At 44.6% G+C, this 20,595-nt stretch overlaps 1 protein-coding gene across 3 annotated transcripts in view; it reads left to right on the top strand.

Moving 5' to 3' along the window:
- Positions 1 to 20,595, top strand: part of SIPA1L1 (signal induced proliferation associated 1 like 1) — a 224,061-nt gene that overhangs the window by 83,667 nt on the left and 119,799 nt on the right. For all 3 annotated transcript variants that reach the window (XM_021718955.1, XM_008070855.1, XM_008070856.1), the window contains exon 3: positions 702 to 2,498. In XM_021718955.1, the coding sequence (XP_021574630.1) occupies positions 1,001 to 2,498 (1,498 nt within the window). In that variant the 5' untranslated portion in view covers positions 702 to 1,000. The remainder of the gene's footprint in view (positions 1 to 701; positions 2,499 to 20,595) is intronic.

Below are 20,595 nucleotides of genomic sequence, written 5' to 3'. Positions count from 1 at the left end.
ACCATTTGTCAGTGTTTACTTTTGTCAAATTGATAGTTGCTTGCTTTGGTTGTCTATGATTCTACCTCAGCTTGTGGTCACCATAGTGCCTCATGGTGGCTCTGCATTATTAGAGGTCATTGGAATAAAAGTCTGCACTTGGGGCAGGAGCCTTGGTAGCCTGAACAAGATTGACTCCTACCTTCCAGGTTTACAGAACAGTTCAATTAAGATGAAGTCCTGATAGTCTTTTTTTTTTTTTTTTTTTTTTTGAGTTAGAGTCTCACTCTGTCGCCCAGGCTGGAGTACACTGGTACACTCGCGGCCACCGCAGCCTTGACCTGCTGGGCTCAGGCGATCCTTCCACCTCAGCCTTCCAACTAGCTGGAACTACAGTGACATGCAACCATGCCTGGCTAGTTTTTGTGATTTATTGTAAAGATGAGGTCTCACTAAGTTGCCCAGACTGGTCTCGAACCCGTGGGCTCAGGTAGTCCTCTCACCTCGGTGTTTTTCTTTATAATACAAACGACAGGTTTGTTAAATGGTTTCACTTTCTTCCTTTTATTCAAACCTACTTTATTGAAGATATGGATTGTGGAATGGTGAACCCCAGTCCATTATTCAGTCTTTGTTTTTCATGTGTCTGTTTTTGACAATTGCATATTTATTTTTTGAAGTGTTTATCAAATGCTAATTCACAGTTTCTTTCTCTCTTTTAGAGAAACCATGGGATTACGGCAACCACAGAATCTCTGTAATACAAGTTCCATTCAGTTTTTTCTGAAAGAAAACTATCAGTTAAGGTGAAGCAAAGGCACTGCTGTGGATTATGATGTTTTGAAGTTCTGCATTTTCAGCGCTTTGACAACAAGGCGTCATTTAACCTTTTAAATGCAAAACATTAAGATCCCATGCAATTGTATTTTCTGGAATCCATTCTCCAAAAGGGAAGTGCACATTTCAGACACAGCCATGTGGGTCCTTTTGGCAGGGGTTTGAGTCTACTTGCTGTCACATCATGACCAGCTTGAAACGATCGCAGACAGAAAGGCCCATTGCCACTGACAGGGCCTCTGTTGTCGGCACAGACAGCACCCCCAAGGTCCACACTGATGACTTCTACATGCGGCGCTTCCGGTCTCAAAATGGCAGCTTAGGGTCATCCATCATGGCTCCTGTGGGACCCCCACGAAGTGAAGGCTCTCACCATATCACTTCGACTCCTGGAGTCCCAAAGATGGGGGTCAGGGCCCGGATTGCAGATTGGCCACCGAGAAAGGAAAATATCAAAGAATCTAGCCGTTCAAGCCAGGAAATAGACACCTCTAGTTGCCTTGAGAGTATGTCCTCCAAGAGCAGCCCCGTGAGCCAGGGCAGCTCTGTGAGCCTCAACTCCAGCGACTCGGCCATGCTGAAGAGCATACAGAGCACGCTGAACAGCAAGACGAGGCCGGCGGAGAGCATGGACTCCCGGTTCCTCATGCCTGAAGCCTATCCTGGCTCCCCGAGGAAGGCACTTCGCCGGATCCGTCAGCGGAGCAACAGTGACATCACCATAAGTGAGCTTGATGTGGACAGCTTTGATGAATGTATCTCCCCGACGTACAAGACGGGATCATCGCTGCATAGGGAGTATGGTAGCACGTCCTCCATCGACAAGCAGGGCACGTCCGGAGAGAGCTTCTTCGATCTCTTAAAGGGTTACAAGGAGGACAAGGCGGACCGAGGCCCAACACCGACCAAGCTTAGTGACTTTCTCATTGCCGGTGGGGGCAAGGGCTCTGGCTTCTCCTTGGATGTCATCGATGGGCCCATCTCACAGAGGGAGAACCTCAGACTCTTTAAGGACAGGGAAAAGCCACTCAAGCGCCGGTCTAAGTCGGAAACCGGGGACTCCTCCATTTTCCGTAAGTTGCGCAATGCCAAAGGAGATGAGCTTGGGAAGTCGTCGGACCTTGAGGATAACCGGTCAGAGGACTCCTCCAGGCCCTGGACTTGTCCTCGGTGCTTCTCACACTATGATGTGCAGAGCATACTGTTTGACTTGAATGAAGCCATCGTGAGTAGGCACAATGTGATCAAGAGGAGGAACACTACCACAGGAGCCTCAGCGGCGGCTGTGGCATCCTTGGTCTCAGGGCCCCTGTCACATTCTGCCAGCTTCAGCTCCCCCATGGGCAGCACAGAGGACCTGAACTCCAAAGGAAACCTGGGTGTGGACCCGGGAGATGACAAAAGCAACGAGCTGGTTTTGAGCTGCCCATACTTTCGGAACGAGATAGGTGGGGAAGGGGAGAGACAGATCAGCCTGTCCAAGGCCAGCTCCGGCTCCTTCAGCAGCTGTGATGGTGCCTCTTTTGAAGCCACCCTGACCTCCCACTGCACAAACGCAGGTGTGGCTGTCCTCGAGGTACCCAAGGAGAACTTGGTGCTGCATCTCGACAGAGTGAAAAGGTACGTCGTGGAGCACGTGGACCTTGGTGCATACTACTACAGGAAGTTCTTCTACCAGAAGGGTGAGTGCACAGCCGTGTGTTTTTAAATTTTCTTTTGCTGTACTTTCTGAAACAAAGTAGAGTATTTTTGTTTTGTTTCTTTTGGAGGTTTTTTTTTTTTTTTTTGCAACATGACATAAACTTTGCATGATTTTCTTATTTTTCTCAATGGTTAAATAGCTACTTGTTGCAATTTATTTCTTTTTGCTGTTTTTGAATTACTTTCCCCTTTCAGGTATACAAGTGTTTTGCATACTAAACATTACTGTTTACAATAAAAAAGCCTCTTTGATTTATTTAGTGGATGAAATTATAGTCTTAGTGTGTAGAAGATGTGCTGTATCACCCTAGGGATAAATGTATAAAATTGAAAATATTTTAAACATAGCTTTTTTAAAAAAAGGGCTGAAAAACAATTTTATTGCTACTTTCATTTTTTAACACTTCTACAGTAAGTACAGAACCAATGTTTATGTTGTTGTTGTTTTGTTTTTGTTTTTGTTTTTTTTTTGCTGCGTCAATGTTCTCATCCATAGATAGGAATGATAACATATTCCTATCCATCTCCCAGGAACTTTTGTGAACATGAATGACAAAAGTCACAGAGCCAATACATCTCAGCACCAAAAGTAAAATTAAGATCTAGGTCTTTGATTTAAGTAGAAAAGAGAGACGTACCTTTAACATGTTGGTTACTTCCTTTCTAGTCTTTTCTTTGGGAAAGGAGGTTTAAGATATATACATATATTGATATGTAGGTATATATAGTTGAGATTATACTTTATATATAGTTTTATCATCTACTTTTAAGAAAGGTACTATGAAAAGCACGTGGTATAAATGAACTTGAAGAACTTTCTCATAGTGTTTTGAGCAATATTATTAACTAAAGGACGAGTCTGCATCATCCAGGTGTCCAAGCTGGAAGCAGGGTGATCACTGAGGAAGGACATACACCCTTGTGGCCCTTAGCTAGCTCAGTAATCTCTGCAGCCAGGTGTGGAGGCCCGTGGTGAGGCCCCTGTCTGCAAAGGACTCCACCAGTGTTTTGATTTCCACTGTTGGGGACCTTGGATGGTATTTAGATTTATTCTTCTGAATGAAGTTAAGTTCCAAATCTAGTACTCATTATAGCTTTATGAAATGGTCCACTTTAGGTTTATTGATCAAGAGAATATTGTTTTGGTACTGAATATACATGTCTCTTTTCTGAGTATTTATGGTGTGGATCCTGCAGTTAGTATCATAATAAAAGTCCCAATTTCATTGTTAAACAATGTTTATCTTCTCAGAATGACTTTCTGGAGTTCAGATTTCAGAAGTTACATCTCTCTTACATAGCCCTTTATGGTTCAAGGTTTCCAAATATGCTTGCCAACTTGGTACTTGGTGCCAGATGATTCTTTGTTGGGTTGGGGGGCTATCCTGTGCATTGTAGCATATGTAGCCGCATCCCTGGCCTCTACACCCTAGATGCTAGTAGGTTTCTCTCCTCTCACAATTGCCCAAACTGACTCCTGGCAGTGCCACATGTCCCTGAGGAAGCAAGGTTGCTGGAGTTGAAAAGCCCTGCTTCACTGCACCTGGGGAGTTTTCTCCAGGTGTTTCTGAGCTCACTGTGGGTAGAGGCCATCTTGTTTCCATCTGTAACTGACACTGACGTGGTGTCAAACATATTAGCATCTAATTTATGTAGCGATGGGTACTTTTTCCTATTAGGCAATGGAATAATATTAATAGTGACCAGTTTTGTGTGCTTATTATGTACCAGGCACTGTGCTGAGCATTAGTTGTGACACATTTTCTCACTTCAACCTCTTGATGCCCATGAGGCAGTTACTATTGTTAATCACACTTTCAGATGAGAAAACAGGGGTTTCATGGCTTAAGTGATAGCTCTCATGGAGCAGTCATTTTGGGGGTCAGGCTGTCTGAGCAGAGTGCTCTTCTTACTGCTCTCTGATCTCTGCTGGGGTAGACTAAAGGGAAGGGAATCTTATTGACAGTCTTTTATCTTTCAAAAGTATTGAATTAAAATGTAAACACCTCGATTTCAGAGTTACCCTGCTTATTCATAATACCTCATAAATTTAAAAGCCATCAGTCCAGTAGTTAGTGACTTAAAGTATGGAAAATGCCCTCTTATCCAACATAATTGGCACTGGTGTATTGAAAGTACCAATTAAAGCAGGGAATTAAAAAGTAGACACATCTGAAATACTTTGTGTGTGTGTGTGTGTGTGTGTGTGTGTGTGTGTGTGTGTGTGTGTGTGTGTCTCACTCTGTCGTCCAGGCTAGAGTACAGGACCTGGTAGCACACACCTATTTCCAGCTACTTGAAATGCTGAGGCTGAAGGATCGCCTGAGCCCAGCAGGTTGAGACTTCTGTGGCCATGAGTGTGCCACTGTACTCTAGGTGTAGTGAAGCAGGGCTTCTCAGCTCCAGCAACCTTGCTTCCTCAGGGACATATGGCATTACCTGGAGATAGTTTGGGCTGACACAACTGTGGAAGGAGAGAAACCTACTAGCATCTAGGGTGTAGAGGCCAGGAATGTGGCTATATATGCTACAATGCACAGGACAGCCCTGCCCCACCCAACAACAACCCATCTCGCCATGTTGCCCAGGCTGGTCTCGAACCTGTGGGCTCAGGCAGTCCTCTCGCTTCTGTCTCCCAAGGTGCTTGGATTACAGGCATGAGCCACCCGCACCCAGCCCATTCTTGCTTTTTATAACAACATATAAAAAATGCCAAACTCTTGGGAGGCCGAGGGCTTTTCTTTGACAGGGATGCTGCTATTTGGAGTTCTGCCTTGTGTGAATGGGATAACCACCAGAACAAGAGCAGACATGAGCAGAGCCTTGGTACAGAACAGTAGTCATCATCGATTTCTCTCTCTTTCTTTGTAGCTGTCTTGCCCATATCTAATCCAACGACTTTCTTCTTAGTGACTTGCCTTTATTAAGACTTTTAAAAGCCTTCAACTTAGTTCTTAGAGAATCACCATGTATCTTTTATACCTATGTTTCATCAACTTTCATAATAATGACATTTCATAATTAAAATAACAAGTCACCTGGCATAAACAGGTTTGGGAAGTCTCAGCCCACGCTATCAGCTTGAAGTCCAGCTGGGGGAGTGTTGCTTGCAAGGGTCTCTGGGGAAACCCGCCTCCTGTGGGGTGGGCCCTCACAGCATGGCCCACACAGGGCGGGGAGGGCAGCCTGTCCACAGTGCTCTTCACAGGACGGGGAAGGGTGGTCTGTCCATGGTGCTCTTTGCAAAAGGTGGCCCATCCACAGTGCTCTCCAGTGGGAGTCAGCTGCTAAGATCACCTGCTGCCAAAGCTCCTCTTGGGCTGTAGAATTTTCAAGCTGGGCAGGTTGTGTGACAGTATGATGATGCCTGGCAAACAGTGACCCTCAATGGCATAATTTGAAACAGAAGTTAAGCCCCCAGAACACAAGCTGGGTGCTAACAGTATTGTAATCTGCATTTTCTATTATTGTGTAAAATATAGTTAAACAGTTCTGTCTCATACTTTTTAATAGATAACTTTGATTCCCTGAGGCTAGGTGCTAGCTCACTTTTACTGATCAGAACCTTTAATCAAACTCTTTCGTGGGTAAGCACACCAGGCCTGGATGTGGCATGTTCTCCAGCTCCAAGGTGAGTGCTGTGGACCTGCTGTCCCCCGGCCTCTTGCTCATGAGAACTTCCCTGCAGCTATTCAGTACACTCCTGACTTCACTGTGGCTGGGGGTCTGGGAAGTAAAAATTACCTGCAAAGTACACTCTACAGTTGACATTCTCTGTAAAATTTAATCATCCTTGAATGAAGAAGCTGTGACGACTTTTCAATATTATGTTGTTTTATGATCATTATTTTGCAAATTGGGACTTTATAGGGAGGACATGAATCTGGTGTATAAGCAAGTTCATTGCTGGAGGATGCTGGCCTGCTAGAGGAAGCCCCTAAAGAAAGCTTGCACTCACTAGAATAAGCAACAGGCCATCCATGTGCTTCTTTATAGCCCTTTCTCCTGCTTGCTGCCTCTGCCAGTTCACTGGTGGGCATGTGGTTGTCAAGACTTGTCCAGGCCAGGCTCGGTGGCTCAGCCTGTAATCCCACACTTTGGGAGGCTGAGGTGAGTGGATTGCCTGAGCCCGCGGGTTCGAGATCCGCCTGGGCAGCGAGACCTCATCTCTACAATAAATCAAAAAATCAGATGGGCGTGGTAGCGCATGCCTGTAATTCCGGCTACTGGGAAGGCTGAGGCGGAAGGATCGCCAGAGCCCAGCAGGTCGAGGCTGCGGTGGCCGGGAGCGGCCACTGCACTCCAGTCTGGGCGACAGAGTGAGACTCGAACTAAAAAAAAAAAAAGACTTGTCCAGGATTGAGTGGCAGTTGCCATACAGCCAGTGCTCTCTGTGCTACTGCTGTGTTCTCCATGGAGATGTCCTCCCTCAGCGTTTGTGGGCCCTTGTGGTGAGTCTGTTGTGATCGAAGTCCCAGTGATGCAGCCACATCCCACGAGGGGGCTGCCAGCTGGGCAATGACCACATCACATCAGCCTGGCCACCTTCCTGCAGGAGTCACCATGATCAAAGTGCTAAGGACATTTCTGAGTGGAAGACACTGAGTGGTGGAAGAATGCAGCATGGCTGTAGCCTGCATGCTGGTTGGGGAGAAGACCATCCCTCTCTGTGCGCCTGCCTTCTGTGAACTTGAGAACTCTGTCAGCTCTGCCCAGAGCACACAACTTGCTCCAAGGTGTGTTCTCCTTGAGTCTTGTCTAGAGGAGTGCAGTCATGGGAGATGGGAGCCCGGGGTGCTGAGATCCCAGGAGTGCCAGGCAGTGACACTTGTTGGCTTTTTTGGTGACAGCATTGGCAGGCTTGCTGCATGCTAGACAGTGTCCTCTCATCAAGGGATGGGAGAGCCCCTCCACTGCGCAGTGGCCAGAGAAACCCATTGTCTGGTCTGAAGCTCCTCTAAGAGTATTTTCCTACTCCCTGAAAGAGGGGAGTCGAGAGCTTGTATACCTGGTGATTCTGTAGATGACTGACCAGACATGACTTTCTTACTTCTTCCTCCTGCTTCCAAAACACACAGACCAGGCTGGGAAGTGGGCCCCAGGATGATCAGATTGGGAAGATGAGTCAGATTTCAGTTGGTGGTTTCTATCTTTGTCTCTTGCTGTCTTGTAATCAGCCATCTTTCACTTTGTTTATTCATAATTTATTCATTTTTTGACTCAGGGTCTCATTCTGTTGTCCAGGCTGGCGTCAAGGGCAAAATCATAGCTTATCATAGCCTTGAACTCCTGGCCTCAAGCATTCCTCCCATTTTAGCCTCCTTCAGTCTCCCAAAGTGCTAGGACTACAGGTATGAGTCTATACACATCATTTCTTTAGTCACTCACACTTTACTTCATTTGTACTAAAGTGACAGCTCTAGCATTGTAATTTATTCTCAATTTTGGTATCAAGATCTGTTCTTACAGTCTGTCAAATGCACATAATTAAATGGTCATTATAAGTTTTAGTGGCTTATTTTATAGTACATATAAAACAGAAAACGATTAGCTAAGTGTATTTCTAAAAATATGTGCTTATTCATATTTTAAAAAATCCTTCTATAGATTTAGCAACGTTAGGCTTGAGAAAAAAGTACTACTAGATGTCTTACAGTTCAGAGTTCTTTAAGGATAATTATTCTGTGTTTAGTATATTCACGTGGACAGTTTTATATTTCAGATAAGTGGTGAACTCCAGAGTGAACAAATCTGCTCTCCTGAACCATGTTGTGCTCTGTGCTGGCAAACATAACTGTTTCTGCCCAAATGAATGGTGAAAGTTATATATGTGTAATAATTTATTATCTTAATGCCCTTGCCTTTGTTTTTTTAATTGAAATTATGAAATTGTATGTAACTCACATGAAGATAGTTCTCTGTGTATTTTTTCACATGGAGATTTGGACACTAAATATCGCCTTGAGAAATGAAGCCAGGAGTGTTTGCTCCTGTTTTGTACCTGGTCAGGGCATCCAGGAGCGAGTAGGACGTGGGGTTTCAAGGTTCTGTATGTTTGCTCCTTGGAAGGCAAACATCCTCTCCCTCCTTGGCTAAGGCCACCTAGTCACGTTGTGTCCCGGCCTCACCCAGAGCTGTGGGCCTCCAGGCTCTCACAGGGCCTGAGCCTCCATGGGAGGCTCAGGTTTGTCGACTGTACCTACATATATTCTGTTTTTGAATTAACACAGGCTATCAGAAGACCACACTAGCTCAGACAGTTGACTTTCTTCAAGGTCACCTTGTTCAGATCCAGTCGTATAATAACGGAATTTGTTTTGCAGACAAGTTGGTGATGAAGGCATTACCATTATGTCATTCATCAGTCTCTCTAGAAAGTTCCACGTGAGAAATTTATTTCAAGATTTGATGCCAGAAATTGTTTTCTGGTAGCTACCAAATGTTCAGTGGCAGATATTTGTTTCTGTGTTTTGCTTCACTCTGTCTCCTGTTTTCCTCAACCCCCAGATCCATGTGCTGCTCCACCACACAGCCTTCATTATGAACACACTGATTTGTCCCCATCTTTAATTCTCCCACCTTGTTCGTGTGATTCCTGCATGTTCTGTATCACTGATGACTCCGTTCTCTTTGGAAAGATGATGAGCACACATACCATCCAGATGCAACACCCTGTGCCCAGGCCTCTCCTCGTTCCAGCGGCATTTCTCAGCCCCAGCAGCTGTCAGGCACGTGCAGAAACTTGTAGGCTGCTTGTCTCCCCTCGTTCGTGCTGTCTTGTAAATGCCACCACTGTGACCCGTCACTTGGGTTGAGCTTCTTAGATGCCTTATTTTCATCATTCTCAGCCTCCAATCACAAGTCTGCCTTCGAGTTGTGCGAACGTCTGCTTGTGTGTCCTGTGCCCAGTTCTGCATGTGGCTCAGGTCTGCATTGCCCATGTCTGGATCCCGACAGTGGTGCCTTAGGCATAGTCTAAGCCCTTCAGAATCCAGCCTCCTCCTGCCTCTGCCAGACACGAGCCTTTAGTTGTGTGACAAACACACAGTGGTAGTAGGGTTGTTGGAGCCACAGGGGCCGAGATAGAGCAGCCCAGCACATGGTCGGTGAGGGTGTGAGAGTCACCTAGGATGCAGCTCTGACCCTCTAGAAGGAGGGAGGAGAGGAAGCAGGATTAGGCAAGGAGTGCTCCATCACGGTATAGATCACTGTCAGCCAGCACGAAGGAGCCTAGGTGAGCACTGAAGCAGGCCCTTGCTAGGGAGTGGTAGTCTGGCCCCAGTGCCCAGCAGGCCACTGACCAAGGCTGCCCTGGAAGACCGTGGCCCCACCTGAAAGCTAGCAAATCCAGGAACCTTTAACAAGTCTCATGTCTATGGCTGTCCTGGTACAAGTTCTTCAGGAAGGGAGAGCATTGTCACTGTGGGTGCTGTGTCGGGGAGTGTGCAGGGGCAGAGCAGGGTACCTGATGGAGCCTGCATGCCAGTGGAGGGACAGACCGTGGGCAAATAAGTCACACAAGTGCATGTGTGGGCTGATGAAGTGACAGAGATACAGAAAGGAAGCCCCCAAGTCCAGTAATTTGTCTTTCATCTGCACCGTCTTTCCTCAGGTGCACACACAAGCATTTATTTTCCAGTTTACTCTTGATGAGAGTGCCCTTCAAATACATGTATGTACTTGGAGTTGGGGGTCTTACTCACTCCCAGGCTGGAGTGCAGTGGCACGATCACAGCTCACCCCAGCCTTAACCTCCTGGGCTCAGGTGATCCTTCCACCTCAGCCTCCCAAGCAACTGGGACTATAGGTGCACACTACCATGCCCCGCTAATTTTTTTGATATTTTTGTAGTGATGAAGTCTCACTGTATTGTTCAGGCTGGTCTTGAATTCCTGCTCAAGCAATCCTTCTGCCTTGGCCTCCCAAAATGCTAGGATTACACGTGAGAGCCACTATGCCCAGTTCATATTTTTAAAGCAGTTATAAAGATTTAAATAACTTCACATTCATTCACTCATTTATTCATTTATTCAGTCATTCGAATAATATTAGTCTCTACATTTTGCCAGATACAGTGCCCAGAAAACAAACATACTCTTCCACTTGGGGGTGCTTAGCCTATAGTGATTGCCAAGATGGAAGGGAAGTTATTGGACATTACTTTTTTGTCTACTTAAAAATATTTTTTAAGAAACTTTCCATGCTGTCCCTGTTCTGTGTCTGGAGACCTGTTTAATGGGTGGTAGAACCTTGGGTTTATCCTTCATTTTACATTTTGTAATTTTTTTTTTAACTTTTCTACTCATCAGCTTTACCTTCTGGACAAAGAGTTGGTGTGTAGCTCTATTACTCAGTCTTTTCATGGAATTTTATTTTTAGCAATCATTTTTAAGAACATTATTTTTGTTTTTCAGTACTTATTTTTCATAATAGCTTTTCCTAATTCTATAAACCCCTCATTTCTCTATTGGAATTAATTAAAAATTTTTTCCTGAATTATTTTCCTTTAATGGTCTGTGTCTTCTTTGCTGGATAGTTTGCTTTCATGTTTTCTCTACTTCATGCTATTGGTTGTCCAGTGGTCTTTGTCACATCTCTGAACAGAGACCAGCATGGCATGGGCCTCCCTGTGGCTCCTTAAGCAGAGGGTAGGGCTGGCGCTGGAAAAGTGGTATGAGATTTCTTCAGGGAGGCCCTGTGGAGTAAGAGCAGGGATCCATGTGTGTGTCTGTGAGGGAGGCTGTGTCATACTTTTCATAGAGGCCCGTGGAGTAGAGGCAGGGATCCACATGTATGTCTGAGAGGGAGAGCTGTGTGGTGCTCCTTATGGAGGCCCGTGGAGTGGAAGCAGGGACCCACATGTGTCTCTGGGGGCGGGTCTGTGTTGTACTGTACTTCTCGTTGGCTGTGCTTCCCTCCGCTGCCTGTGCCCGCATTGGAGTTGGTGCCTCCCTCCTTTCTTGCCCACCACTTAGGCTGCTACCTGGCCTCCAGAGCCGTGAAGCCTTTCAGATCCCTCTTCTCGTGACATAGGTACTCTCCCACCACTGACTCGAGCCCCTGGCACCTCTGGTTTCTGCAGAATGCTCTCTGTGGGGTGTTGGTTCACAGCAAGTTTAAGTATGCCTTGAAGGCAAAGCCCAAAGATTAGAAGCTCCAGTAAATGTTTTACAAATGCGGAAATGCTTTAGTGCTGATTTCAAGTGTAAGATTTATTGAGTTGAGGATCCAGTGTATCTTGTGTTTATAGCAACAGGTAGAGGAGGTGAGGGGAGGTGAGGGGAGGGGGCCTTGTGTATGTGGCCTCGTGTTATTCACCAGACATTAAATAATACATTGCAGTTCCTTTTCCTCTCCTTTCAGGAAAAGGCTGTGTGTGGTCATGGTGGTTTTGTGAAATTAACCAAGACCACCAATTGATCCCCACAGACCCAGAACGCCGTTACTGAGACTGATTTTTACTATTGTAAACCTTTCTAGACACGTTGATGGATGCTTAAACAAGTGGGTGACCATTTGAAGAGAAACAGGAGGAGAAGCAGGATTTGCATAATCCCAGTATCTCCTGGAAGATATTTGTAAATGACAGGAGTAAAGATAGTAACTCTACGATGGGTAATCAAGGTCATGATAACATGATCATGTCAGATCCACTGAGATGGGCACGTCATTTCTGTAGTCCTCTTGACCAGAAGGCACAGCCTCAGTCCAGTCATCTGAGGCCACCAGTCAAACCCAAACTGAGAGATAAATACTCTTCAAAGGTGTCAAGGTCATGAAAGACATGTAGATTGAGAAACTCTTAGTATCTGTAGGGAATTAAAGAGAAATAACAACTGAAGGCAACATGGGATCCTGAATGGGATTTTGGAACAAAAAGGTTATAGTGGAAGAACAGGTGAAATTTAAGTAAGATCTTTAGTTAATGGTGTTGTTAGTTTCCTGGGTTTTTAGGAGTTTTTTTGGCGGGGGGGGGGATTCATCAACTTGCGTGATGAATAGATGGATAGGTTCCTATGTGTTAACATTTCAAGGTCTCTCTTCTAGCTAATTTGAAATATACAATAGATTATTGCTAACTACTCTGCTATAGAATGTTAGAACTTATTATTATCTTCTGTTTAACTATGTGTCTATACCCATTAGCCAACCTCTTCTTATCCCCTGTCCCATCCACACACCCTTCCCAGGCTCTGGTCTCTATTATTCTTTTCTCTACTTTCTTGAGATCAACTTTTTTAGTTCCTACGTATGAGTGAGAACATGTGATATTTGTCTTTTTGTGCCTATACAATTTTGCTTAACAGAATGGTCTCCAGTTTAATCCATGTTGTTGCAAATGACATGAATTCATTTTTTTTATGACTGATGTATATATACCACATTTTCTTTGTCCATCCACTGGTGGACACATAGGTTGATTCTGTATGTTTGCTATTGTAAATAGTGTTGCAATAAACACATGAGTGCAGGATCCCTTTAATATAGTGATTGTCTATGGATAAATACTCAGTAGTGGGATTACTAGATTGAATGATAGTTCTGTTTTTAGTTTTCCGGTATGTCTCCATGCTATTTTCTATAGTGGCTGTACTAATTTACATTCTTACCAACAGTATCTAAGAGTTCTCTTTTCTCTACATCTTAGCAGCATTTGTTGTGTTTTGTCTTCATTAAGCTACTATTAAGCTAGATTAAGCTAACTGGGGTAAGATGGTATCTTGTTGTGGTTTTGATTTACATTTCTCTGATGATTAGTAATATTGAACATTTTCCATATACCTCTTGGCCATTTGTATGTCTTTTGAGAAATGTCTATTCAGATCCTTTGCTTCAATGAGATTATTATATTTTTCTTTACTGTGTAGTTTTTTGAGCTCCTTGTATATTTTGGATAGTAGACTCTTGTTGGATGAAGAGTCTGCAAATACTTACTCCCATTCAGTGGGTTGTCTCTTCACTCTGTTTACTGTTTCCTTTGCTGCACAGAAGCCATTTAGTTTAAAATCTTTGCCTAGACCAATATTCTGGAGACCAATATTCTTTGTTTCCCCTGCTTTTTCTTCTACTAGTTTTATTTGGGGTCTTAGAGTTAAGTCCTTAATACATCTTGAGTTACTTTTTTTTTTGAGTCGGGGTCTCACTCTGTCACTCATGCTCACTACAGCCTCGATCTCCTGTGCTCACGTGATCCTTCTGCCTTAGCCTCCCAAGTAGCTAGGACTACAGGTGTGGAACATGCCTGGCTAATTTGTAAAAAAAAATTAGAAGCAAAGTCTTGCTATATTGCCCAGGCTGATCTTGAACTCCTGAACTCAAGCAATCCTCCTGCCTCAGCCTCCCAAAGTACTGATATTACAGGCGTCAGTCACTGCATCTGGCCTTGAGTTGATTTTTGTGTACGGTGAGAGAGAGGAATATAGTGTCATTCTTTTGCATGTGGATATCCATTTTTCTCAGCACCATTTATTAAGGAGGGTATCCTTTCTCCACTATATGTTCTTGGCACCTTTATTGACAATCAGCTGAATGTAAATATGTGGATTTATTTCTTGATTCTCTATTCTGTTCAGTTGGCGTATGTTTTTGTAGTTTTTTGTTTGTTTTGAATAGGAGTCTCACTCTCTCGCCCAGACTGGAGTGCAGTGGCAAACTCACGGCCACCCCAGTGTCGACTTGCTGGGCTCCAGCGATCCTTCTGCCTCAGTCCTCCAAGTAGCCAGAACTACAGACGCATGCTACCACACCCAGCTGGTTTTTTGATTTATTGTAGAGACGAGGTCTCGCCAAGTTGCCTGGGTTGTCTCGAACCTGCGGGCTCAGGCAATCCACCCACTTCGGCCTCCCAAAGTGCCGGGATCATAGACTGAGCAACCAAGCCCGGCCTGTGTTTCTGTTTTTATATCATTCCCATGTTGTCTGGTTACATAGCCTTGTAATATATTTTAAGCAGGAGCTCATATTTCATTTATTTTTTTGTTAAATAGGTTTTCTAACCCTTTCGTTTTCTTTTTGCCTCTGAGACTCCTAAAATTTGCATGTTTGGTCACTTTATGGTGTTCCTTATGTTACATAGACTTTGCCATTCTTGTTCATTCTTTTTTATTTTTGTTTGAATTATTTTCAGAAGACTTGTCTTCAAATTCTGTGATTCTTTTTTCTGCTTGATCTAGTCTTTTGTTGAAGCTTTCAAGATATGTTTTTTATTTCATTTAGTGAATTCTTCAGTTCTAGAATTTCTGGGTTTGGTTCTTTTATGTGCTATCCATCTCTGGTATATTTTTCATTTATATCCTGAATTCTTGTTTAAATATTTGTATTGCTTCTCAGTTTTCTATTGTATGCCACTGAGCTTCATAAAATTAATATTTTGAATTCTTTTTTAAAAGATTTTCTAAATTTCTTCTTGATTGGGATCTGTTACTAGGAAATTACTGTGTTCCTTTGGAGGTGTCATATTTCCTTCTTTTTTATGTCTCCTGTGTCCTTACACTGATATCTGTACATCTGGTGTAATATTCGCCTCTCCCAAGTTTTCAAATTGGCTTTCATAGGGCAGTTCTTTTTCCTGAAGCTCTATCTCTTGTGTTGGTTGGATAGGGCACTTTGCCTTTGATTCTGGGTGTGTACTGTCTGTAGAATTTCTTTGGTGTAAAGTGTCAGTGGTGTCTGTGATTTCCTTGATATTTAGAGTGTGGTTATTGGTGCAGGCTGTGGTGAAGTTTTACTGAAGACTGGGACTCCTGTAGGCCAGTCTTTGGTTCCTGGTGGTGGCAGTGTTGGGCCAAGTGTGCCTGTCCTTGGGCCCCAGGGCAGCAAGCACTCACTGGCACTTGTGTTACCAGATGCTGACTGGCCAGTTCTGGGGCTGCAGGTGGGTAACTTTGATGCCGGTAATGGCAGCAGTGAGCCATGCAGGTGGCAGGTCCCAGGATGCTGGGTGGCAGGTGCTACATGGCAATGTCAGAGGCAATGGTGAGACAGCCCTCTGGGTCCCGAGAAGTGTGTGCTGGTGTTGGTAGTGAGTACAATGGACTGGGAGTTCAGTGTCCAGGTGCACAGGTGGCACATGCAGTTAAGTGCCAGCTGTGGTGGTCGCAGCAGGGTGGGGGCTTGGCCTAGGATTGCTCAGGGGACTGGGCTATTTCAGAGCCTTGGACTGTGTCCTCTGGCATGGGTGGGGCAAAGCTTGAGTGAATGGGCCTGTCCTCCGGTCCCCCCATGTGGATGCAGGCACTGGGTATGGTAGGTGGGGGCTGGTTTATCCCAGGCCTGATGGGTTGTTCCTCAGGTGGGGTTGGCAGCGGTGCACCATGGCCCTGCTGCTAGGGAGAGCAGGTTGCTGTCAGTGGCAGTGGCCAGATGCAGGACTGGAGACTCCTGGACCTATGAAAATGTGTAGTGGCTCTTCTGCCGGGGGGCCTATGAATCAGTGCCTGTGGCGGGAGCCTGCTAGGGAGGGGATGGAAGTGGGGTTCCAGGGGTGCTGTGTGCAGGCTGCTGGGAAGCCGTCAAGGTGGAGTTCTGCTGCAGTTGCTTGGGATGTGGGTGTGGGACTTGGTGTGCACCATCTCCAGCAGTGCTATCACCGACTCCAGCAGTGCCATCCCTGTCTCTAGCAGTGCCGTCACATGGGCCTTGGCAGTGCCTTGCATTTTTTTTTAGGCCTTCAGGAGTTGAAGATCTCTTTGTGGGTAGCATCACAGGAGCCCACAGTGGACATTGGTACATGGGGGTCTTACTCAGTCTCTCCCCACAGTTTTTCCAGCTCCCAGCTGGTCCTGGCCGAGCAGGCTTGATTTCCTGGTTCTGATCATGATGATTATACCGCATGTACTTATGTAAGGTGTTAACTATGGGGGAGGCTGGATTAATGGTATGGAAATTCCCTGCACTGGTTTTGCAACTTTTCTCTAAGTCTAAAAGTAGTCCAGATAAAAAGTAAAAGACCATGTCTTCCTTTTTCAGGCAAAGAAAGTAAAAAACAAATAAAAACCTTCAGATATGGCCAGTGATAGCAGTTAACTACAAACCACTGTAGAGGCGAACAGGCATCTCCCTTTTGCTCCAAGAGCTTGAGCTTCCAGGAGTGACTTGAGAATAGACAGATAAGCAGGAAACAGCCTCCAGATGCATCAAGGTGCAGGAGCTTGGGAGACATACAGAGGAGGAGGCTCAGGAAGGGCTGATGTCTGCAGCTTCGGCAGCTCCTCTACCCAGGGAGAGGGAGTCAGGGAAGCAGGCCATTGTGAGAGGTAGCAGATTTCAGCAGAAATTAATGAGCCCAAAGACTAGGTAAGAATCTGTGATGCAGTTGCTCCAAGCACTGGGAGAGGAAGAGGGTGAGGGAGGAGGGAGGCAAGGGCAGAACTTCACTGCAGTCAGGCGCTGTTTTAATGTGCACAATGAAGTATCCCAGGTAACAGGGGAATAATAGATTAAAGCTGATGACTTCCAGTGTTTTCTCTTTTCGGGTGGTTACTTTTCCCTGGTTATTTGATGAGAGTCCTAGGAGAGAATCTTGACAATTGCACTCATTTTGGAAAGAAGTTTCCTCAATGGGACAAGGACATTCCATACAGAACCCTTCCCTGTGCTCCCAGAGAGGAAACTAGAGAAGGTTAGAAAGTCCTTAGTCCTGAGACAACCTTAAGACCTCCTTTAGAAATGCCAAAGCACCACTCTGGGGTGTCATTCCCTGTGCCCCAACACCTTGCACATGAAACCAACCGAGAACACTTACTTACACAACTTCCTGCGTAAAGATGTATTGTAGCACCTACCATGCTCACTGATTCCTGTGATCCAAAGAATTTCTGTGCTCTTTATTTTGCATTCTTAAAACAAAGACTGTGATTTCAGCACCAGTTGATGCCATGTCTGGGAAAGCCTGCACCCATTCCCAAGTGCATGCCCCTCTAAGACTTCAAGGCCCGGGGAGCCCTCACTCTGAGCACTGACATGAGGTGCTCAAGAAAACATTTGCTTTGTCATGTCAGTTCCTTCTCTTTCTCCTCATGGAGCTTCCTGCTTTATGTGAGGAACCTCTCACCTGAGCACTTGCAGCAAGAGGAGCAGTCTCCCTAATTGCATTCATGTCAAGTCAGGGAGAGGCATGGCCTGGAGCTGCCTCTGGGACTCACATGGACAGTTGACCAGCAGTGTGTGGACTTCACTGGGTGTTTGGGACACACTGCGTGGTCCCTGCCCTGTGGGCACCAGTAACCTCTTCCTTCACTAAATTTCTGGCCATCTCTTAGTTACTTTTTCCCAAATCCATCAGAAGCATTTGACATAGGAAGACATTGCTACAGTATCCCTGATAAGGGGGTCCAAAGGGTGTTTTAAATAAAAAGAAATTCTGGCCGGGTGTGGTGGCTTATGCCTGTAATCCCAGCACTTTGGGAGGCCAAGGTGGGAGGATTGCTTGAACCCAAGAGTTCGGTACCAGCCTGGGTGCATGTAAGACATCATCTCTACAAAAAAAAATTTTTTAAATTAACCAAACATGGTGGTGCATGCCTGTACTCAACTACTTGGGAGGCTGAGGAAGATCACCTGAGCCCAGGAGGTCAAAGCTGTGGTGAACTGTGATTGTGCCACTACACTCCACCCTGGGCAACAGAATGAGACCCTGGTCTCTATCTATAGATAGATAGAAACCAGGGGTGCCAAAAAATGTATACACATTTTAAGAGATGTTATCTGTTAGATATTGTATACACATTTTAAGATATGTTATCTGTTAGAGTGTGACCTATCAAAAATGATAGGTCACACTCACAACAGGGCCTCCAGCATGTTAGGTGAGGTACAGGCCACAAGATGAAAGGGTAAACTGAGGCAAGGTGGGCTGGTGCTGGTACTATGGGAATAATGCAAGATTGCAACCAAGTAAGAAATAGAAGGAAGTAAAATTTGCGGACCTTTGATGTTGATGGTAGCCACATGAGTCTTAGATCTTGATGTTGCCAGACATTAGCCTTCATGACCTCAGGTGGCGGGCTAGATGGGAGGAGACAAGGGGAGGGGTTTTTCCTGCAAGAGACATGTCAAACTTTTTTTCATCCACAAGCTGTTTAGTAAAAATGTGGTCTTATTATCATTGTTATGGCTTCAGCCAGCTAAGGGACCTGAAAATTTCTTAGAGATTATTATGCTAAAACCATGAATATAAACATTGGGCTGTCTTTGTCTTTTATCTGATGGAGATTTGCCTGGGGATGGGGTAGGCTGCCACCTTGGCCTACAGTAAAATGTCTGAACATTTTCTAAAACCTGCCTATCGGAAATTTATCTATGTCTAACCTTACTAGATTCAAAGCGTGTCAGACTAAACAAAAATGACAATGCTGAAGCCAAATGTCAACTAAGTTTATTCTAAGTTTCTTGGGGTCCTTCCTTTCGTTACCTATGTATTACTTTTCGAAGTTGAATTGAATTATGGTAGCAATATGTAATTGGAGAAGTTAAATGTGACTTGTATTCATCATTTTGTTATGGTCCGAGTAATGCTCTGCTGTTCTCTCTTGATACCGATAAATCAAAGGAACAGGGAATTGGTAGAAAGAAGTTTATTTCTAAATTAGAATCCAGGGAGCAGAGCCAGACTTGAGGTCTTTCAAAAATGGTTCTGCCCCCGACTTCAGGCCTTGCAGTCCACTTTAGTCCAGAGTTGTCGGTACTTATACATTAGCCATGTGACAAGCAGAGCATTGTATAGGACTTAAGTTACAGCTGCATTTTACATTTAGACGGTGACATTTAGAGTAAAGGATGTTTACAAGGCCTAAGACATCATACTTTGTAAAAGTTATGCAAATCATAAGACGATTATATTGATACAAAAGTTATACAAATCACAAGACTTATGGTTACATTGATACTATATTGTTCAAACCTATGACTATTAGGAAAGGGAGTAAATAGGGATTTACTTCTTTGGGAGTAGTCTGCAGGGAAGTCGAGGATCTCCAGAAGCTACTTACTAGGAGTGCATAGAAGACAAGGGGACTCTCAGTAATGTGCTCAGGAATGTGCAGAAGCACTTGAACCCTTGCCATGCCCTTCTCTAGGGACTGTGGCGATATGGATGGACATTATCGGGTCTGTATCAGTTTGTTATCAATATATATTGAGTATTACAATTTTAATACAGTTTTTTCTTTCTTATTTTTGCCATCCTCTCTGAGTGTGTGTGTGTGTGTGTGTGTGTGTGTGTGTGTATACTTGTTGTAGGACCCTTTGCAGAGAGACAGGACACTAAGGATTCTTTGCCAGGAAGCAGTGTTTATTCTTGCCAGCACTGGCCCTGCAGATTCATATCGAAAGGCTGACCCCCAAATGCAGCTGGGCATTGCCTTATATACCTTTTGCTAACTTCCTTTTACATTTTAACCCCTTCCTTTCTTTTATAAGGCAATATATAACAATATACATTTTGATTGAGTATTTCATGGCACAGGGTTATACATGTGCACTTAGACATTGACTATGCCACGCTACTTTCTCTTTGTTCTGGGAAGGCCCTTACCACATCCCCCCTTTGATGCTCGGGCCCTTCTAGGGTCAAAGAGTATCTTCTTGGCTTAGGGGTTTGTACTTCCATAACATCATTATATGTGCTGCTGTTTTCCTTTCGACCATGGCCTCAATGAGGCTAGAGACAGACTTTATTACCTGGGGAGCCAGACAGGGTAGGACTAGACAAATTCCCAAGATCATAGATATAATGCCTATGAGGATTTTGAATCCCCCAAAAGTTGAGAACCATCTCCCAAATAATTCCCTGGGGTTTCAGTCTTTCCAGGTCTGGATGGGGACATGGACAATTTTTCTCATTTGGTTTGTGATTTCTTCTATGACCTTTCCTTCACCATCTATTTGTAAGCACCGGTTGCTTAAGTTAAACTTTCCACACTCCCCCTTCAGAAGCAAGCAAGTAATCTAAGGCTAAGCGGTTCTGTTAGATAGCATTTCGCATCTTGGTTTGCTGTTTGGCTAGTATGTTAAGGACTTTTGCAGGTCTATTAACTATAATGTCAACAGCTGCCTATATTACAGGATAAGGGGACTTAG

The sequence above is a fragment of the Carlito syrichta genome, unplaced genomic scaffold, assembly GCF_000164805.1.
Source record: "Carlito syrichta isolate Samal-C Ts95f unplaced genomic scaffold, Tarsius_syrichta-2.0.1 Scaffold314032, whole genome shotgun sequence".
Lineage (NCBI taxonomy): Eukaryota > Metazoa > Chordata > Mammalia > Primates > Tarsiidae > Carlito > Carlito syrichta.
The sequence above is the reverse complement of the archived record's forward strand: the minus strand, read 5'-3'. Positions and strand labels throughout refer to the sequence as shown.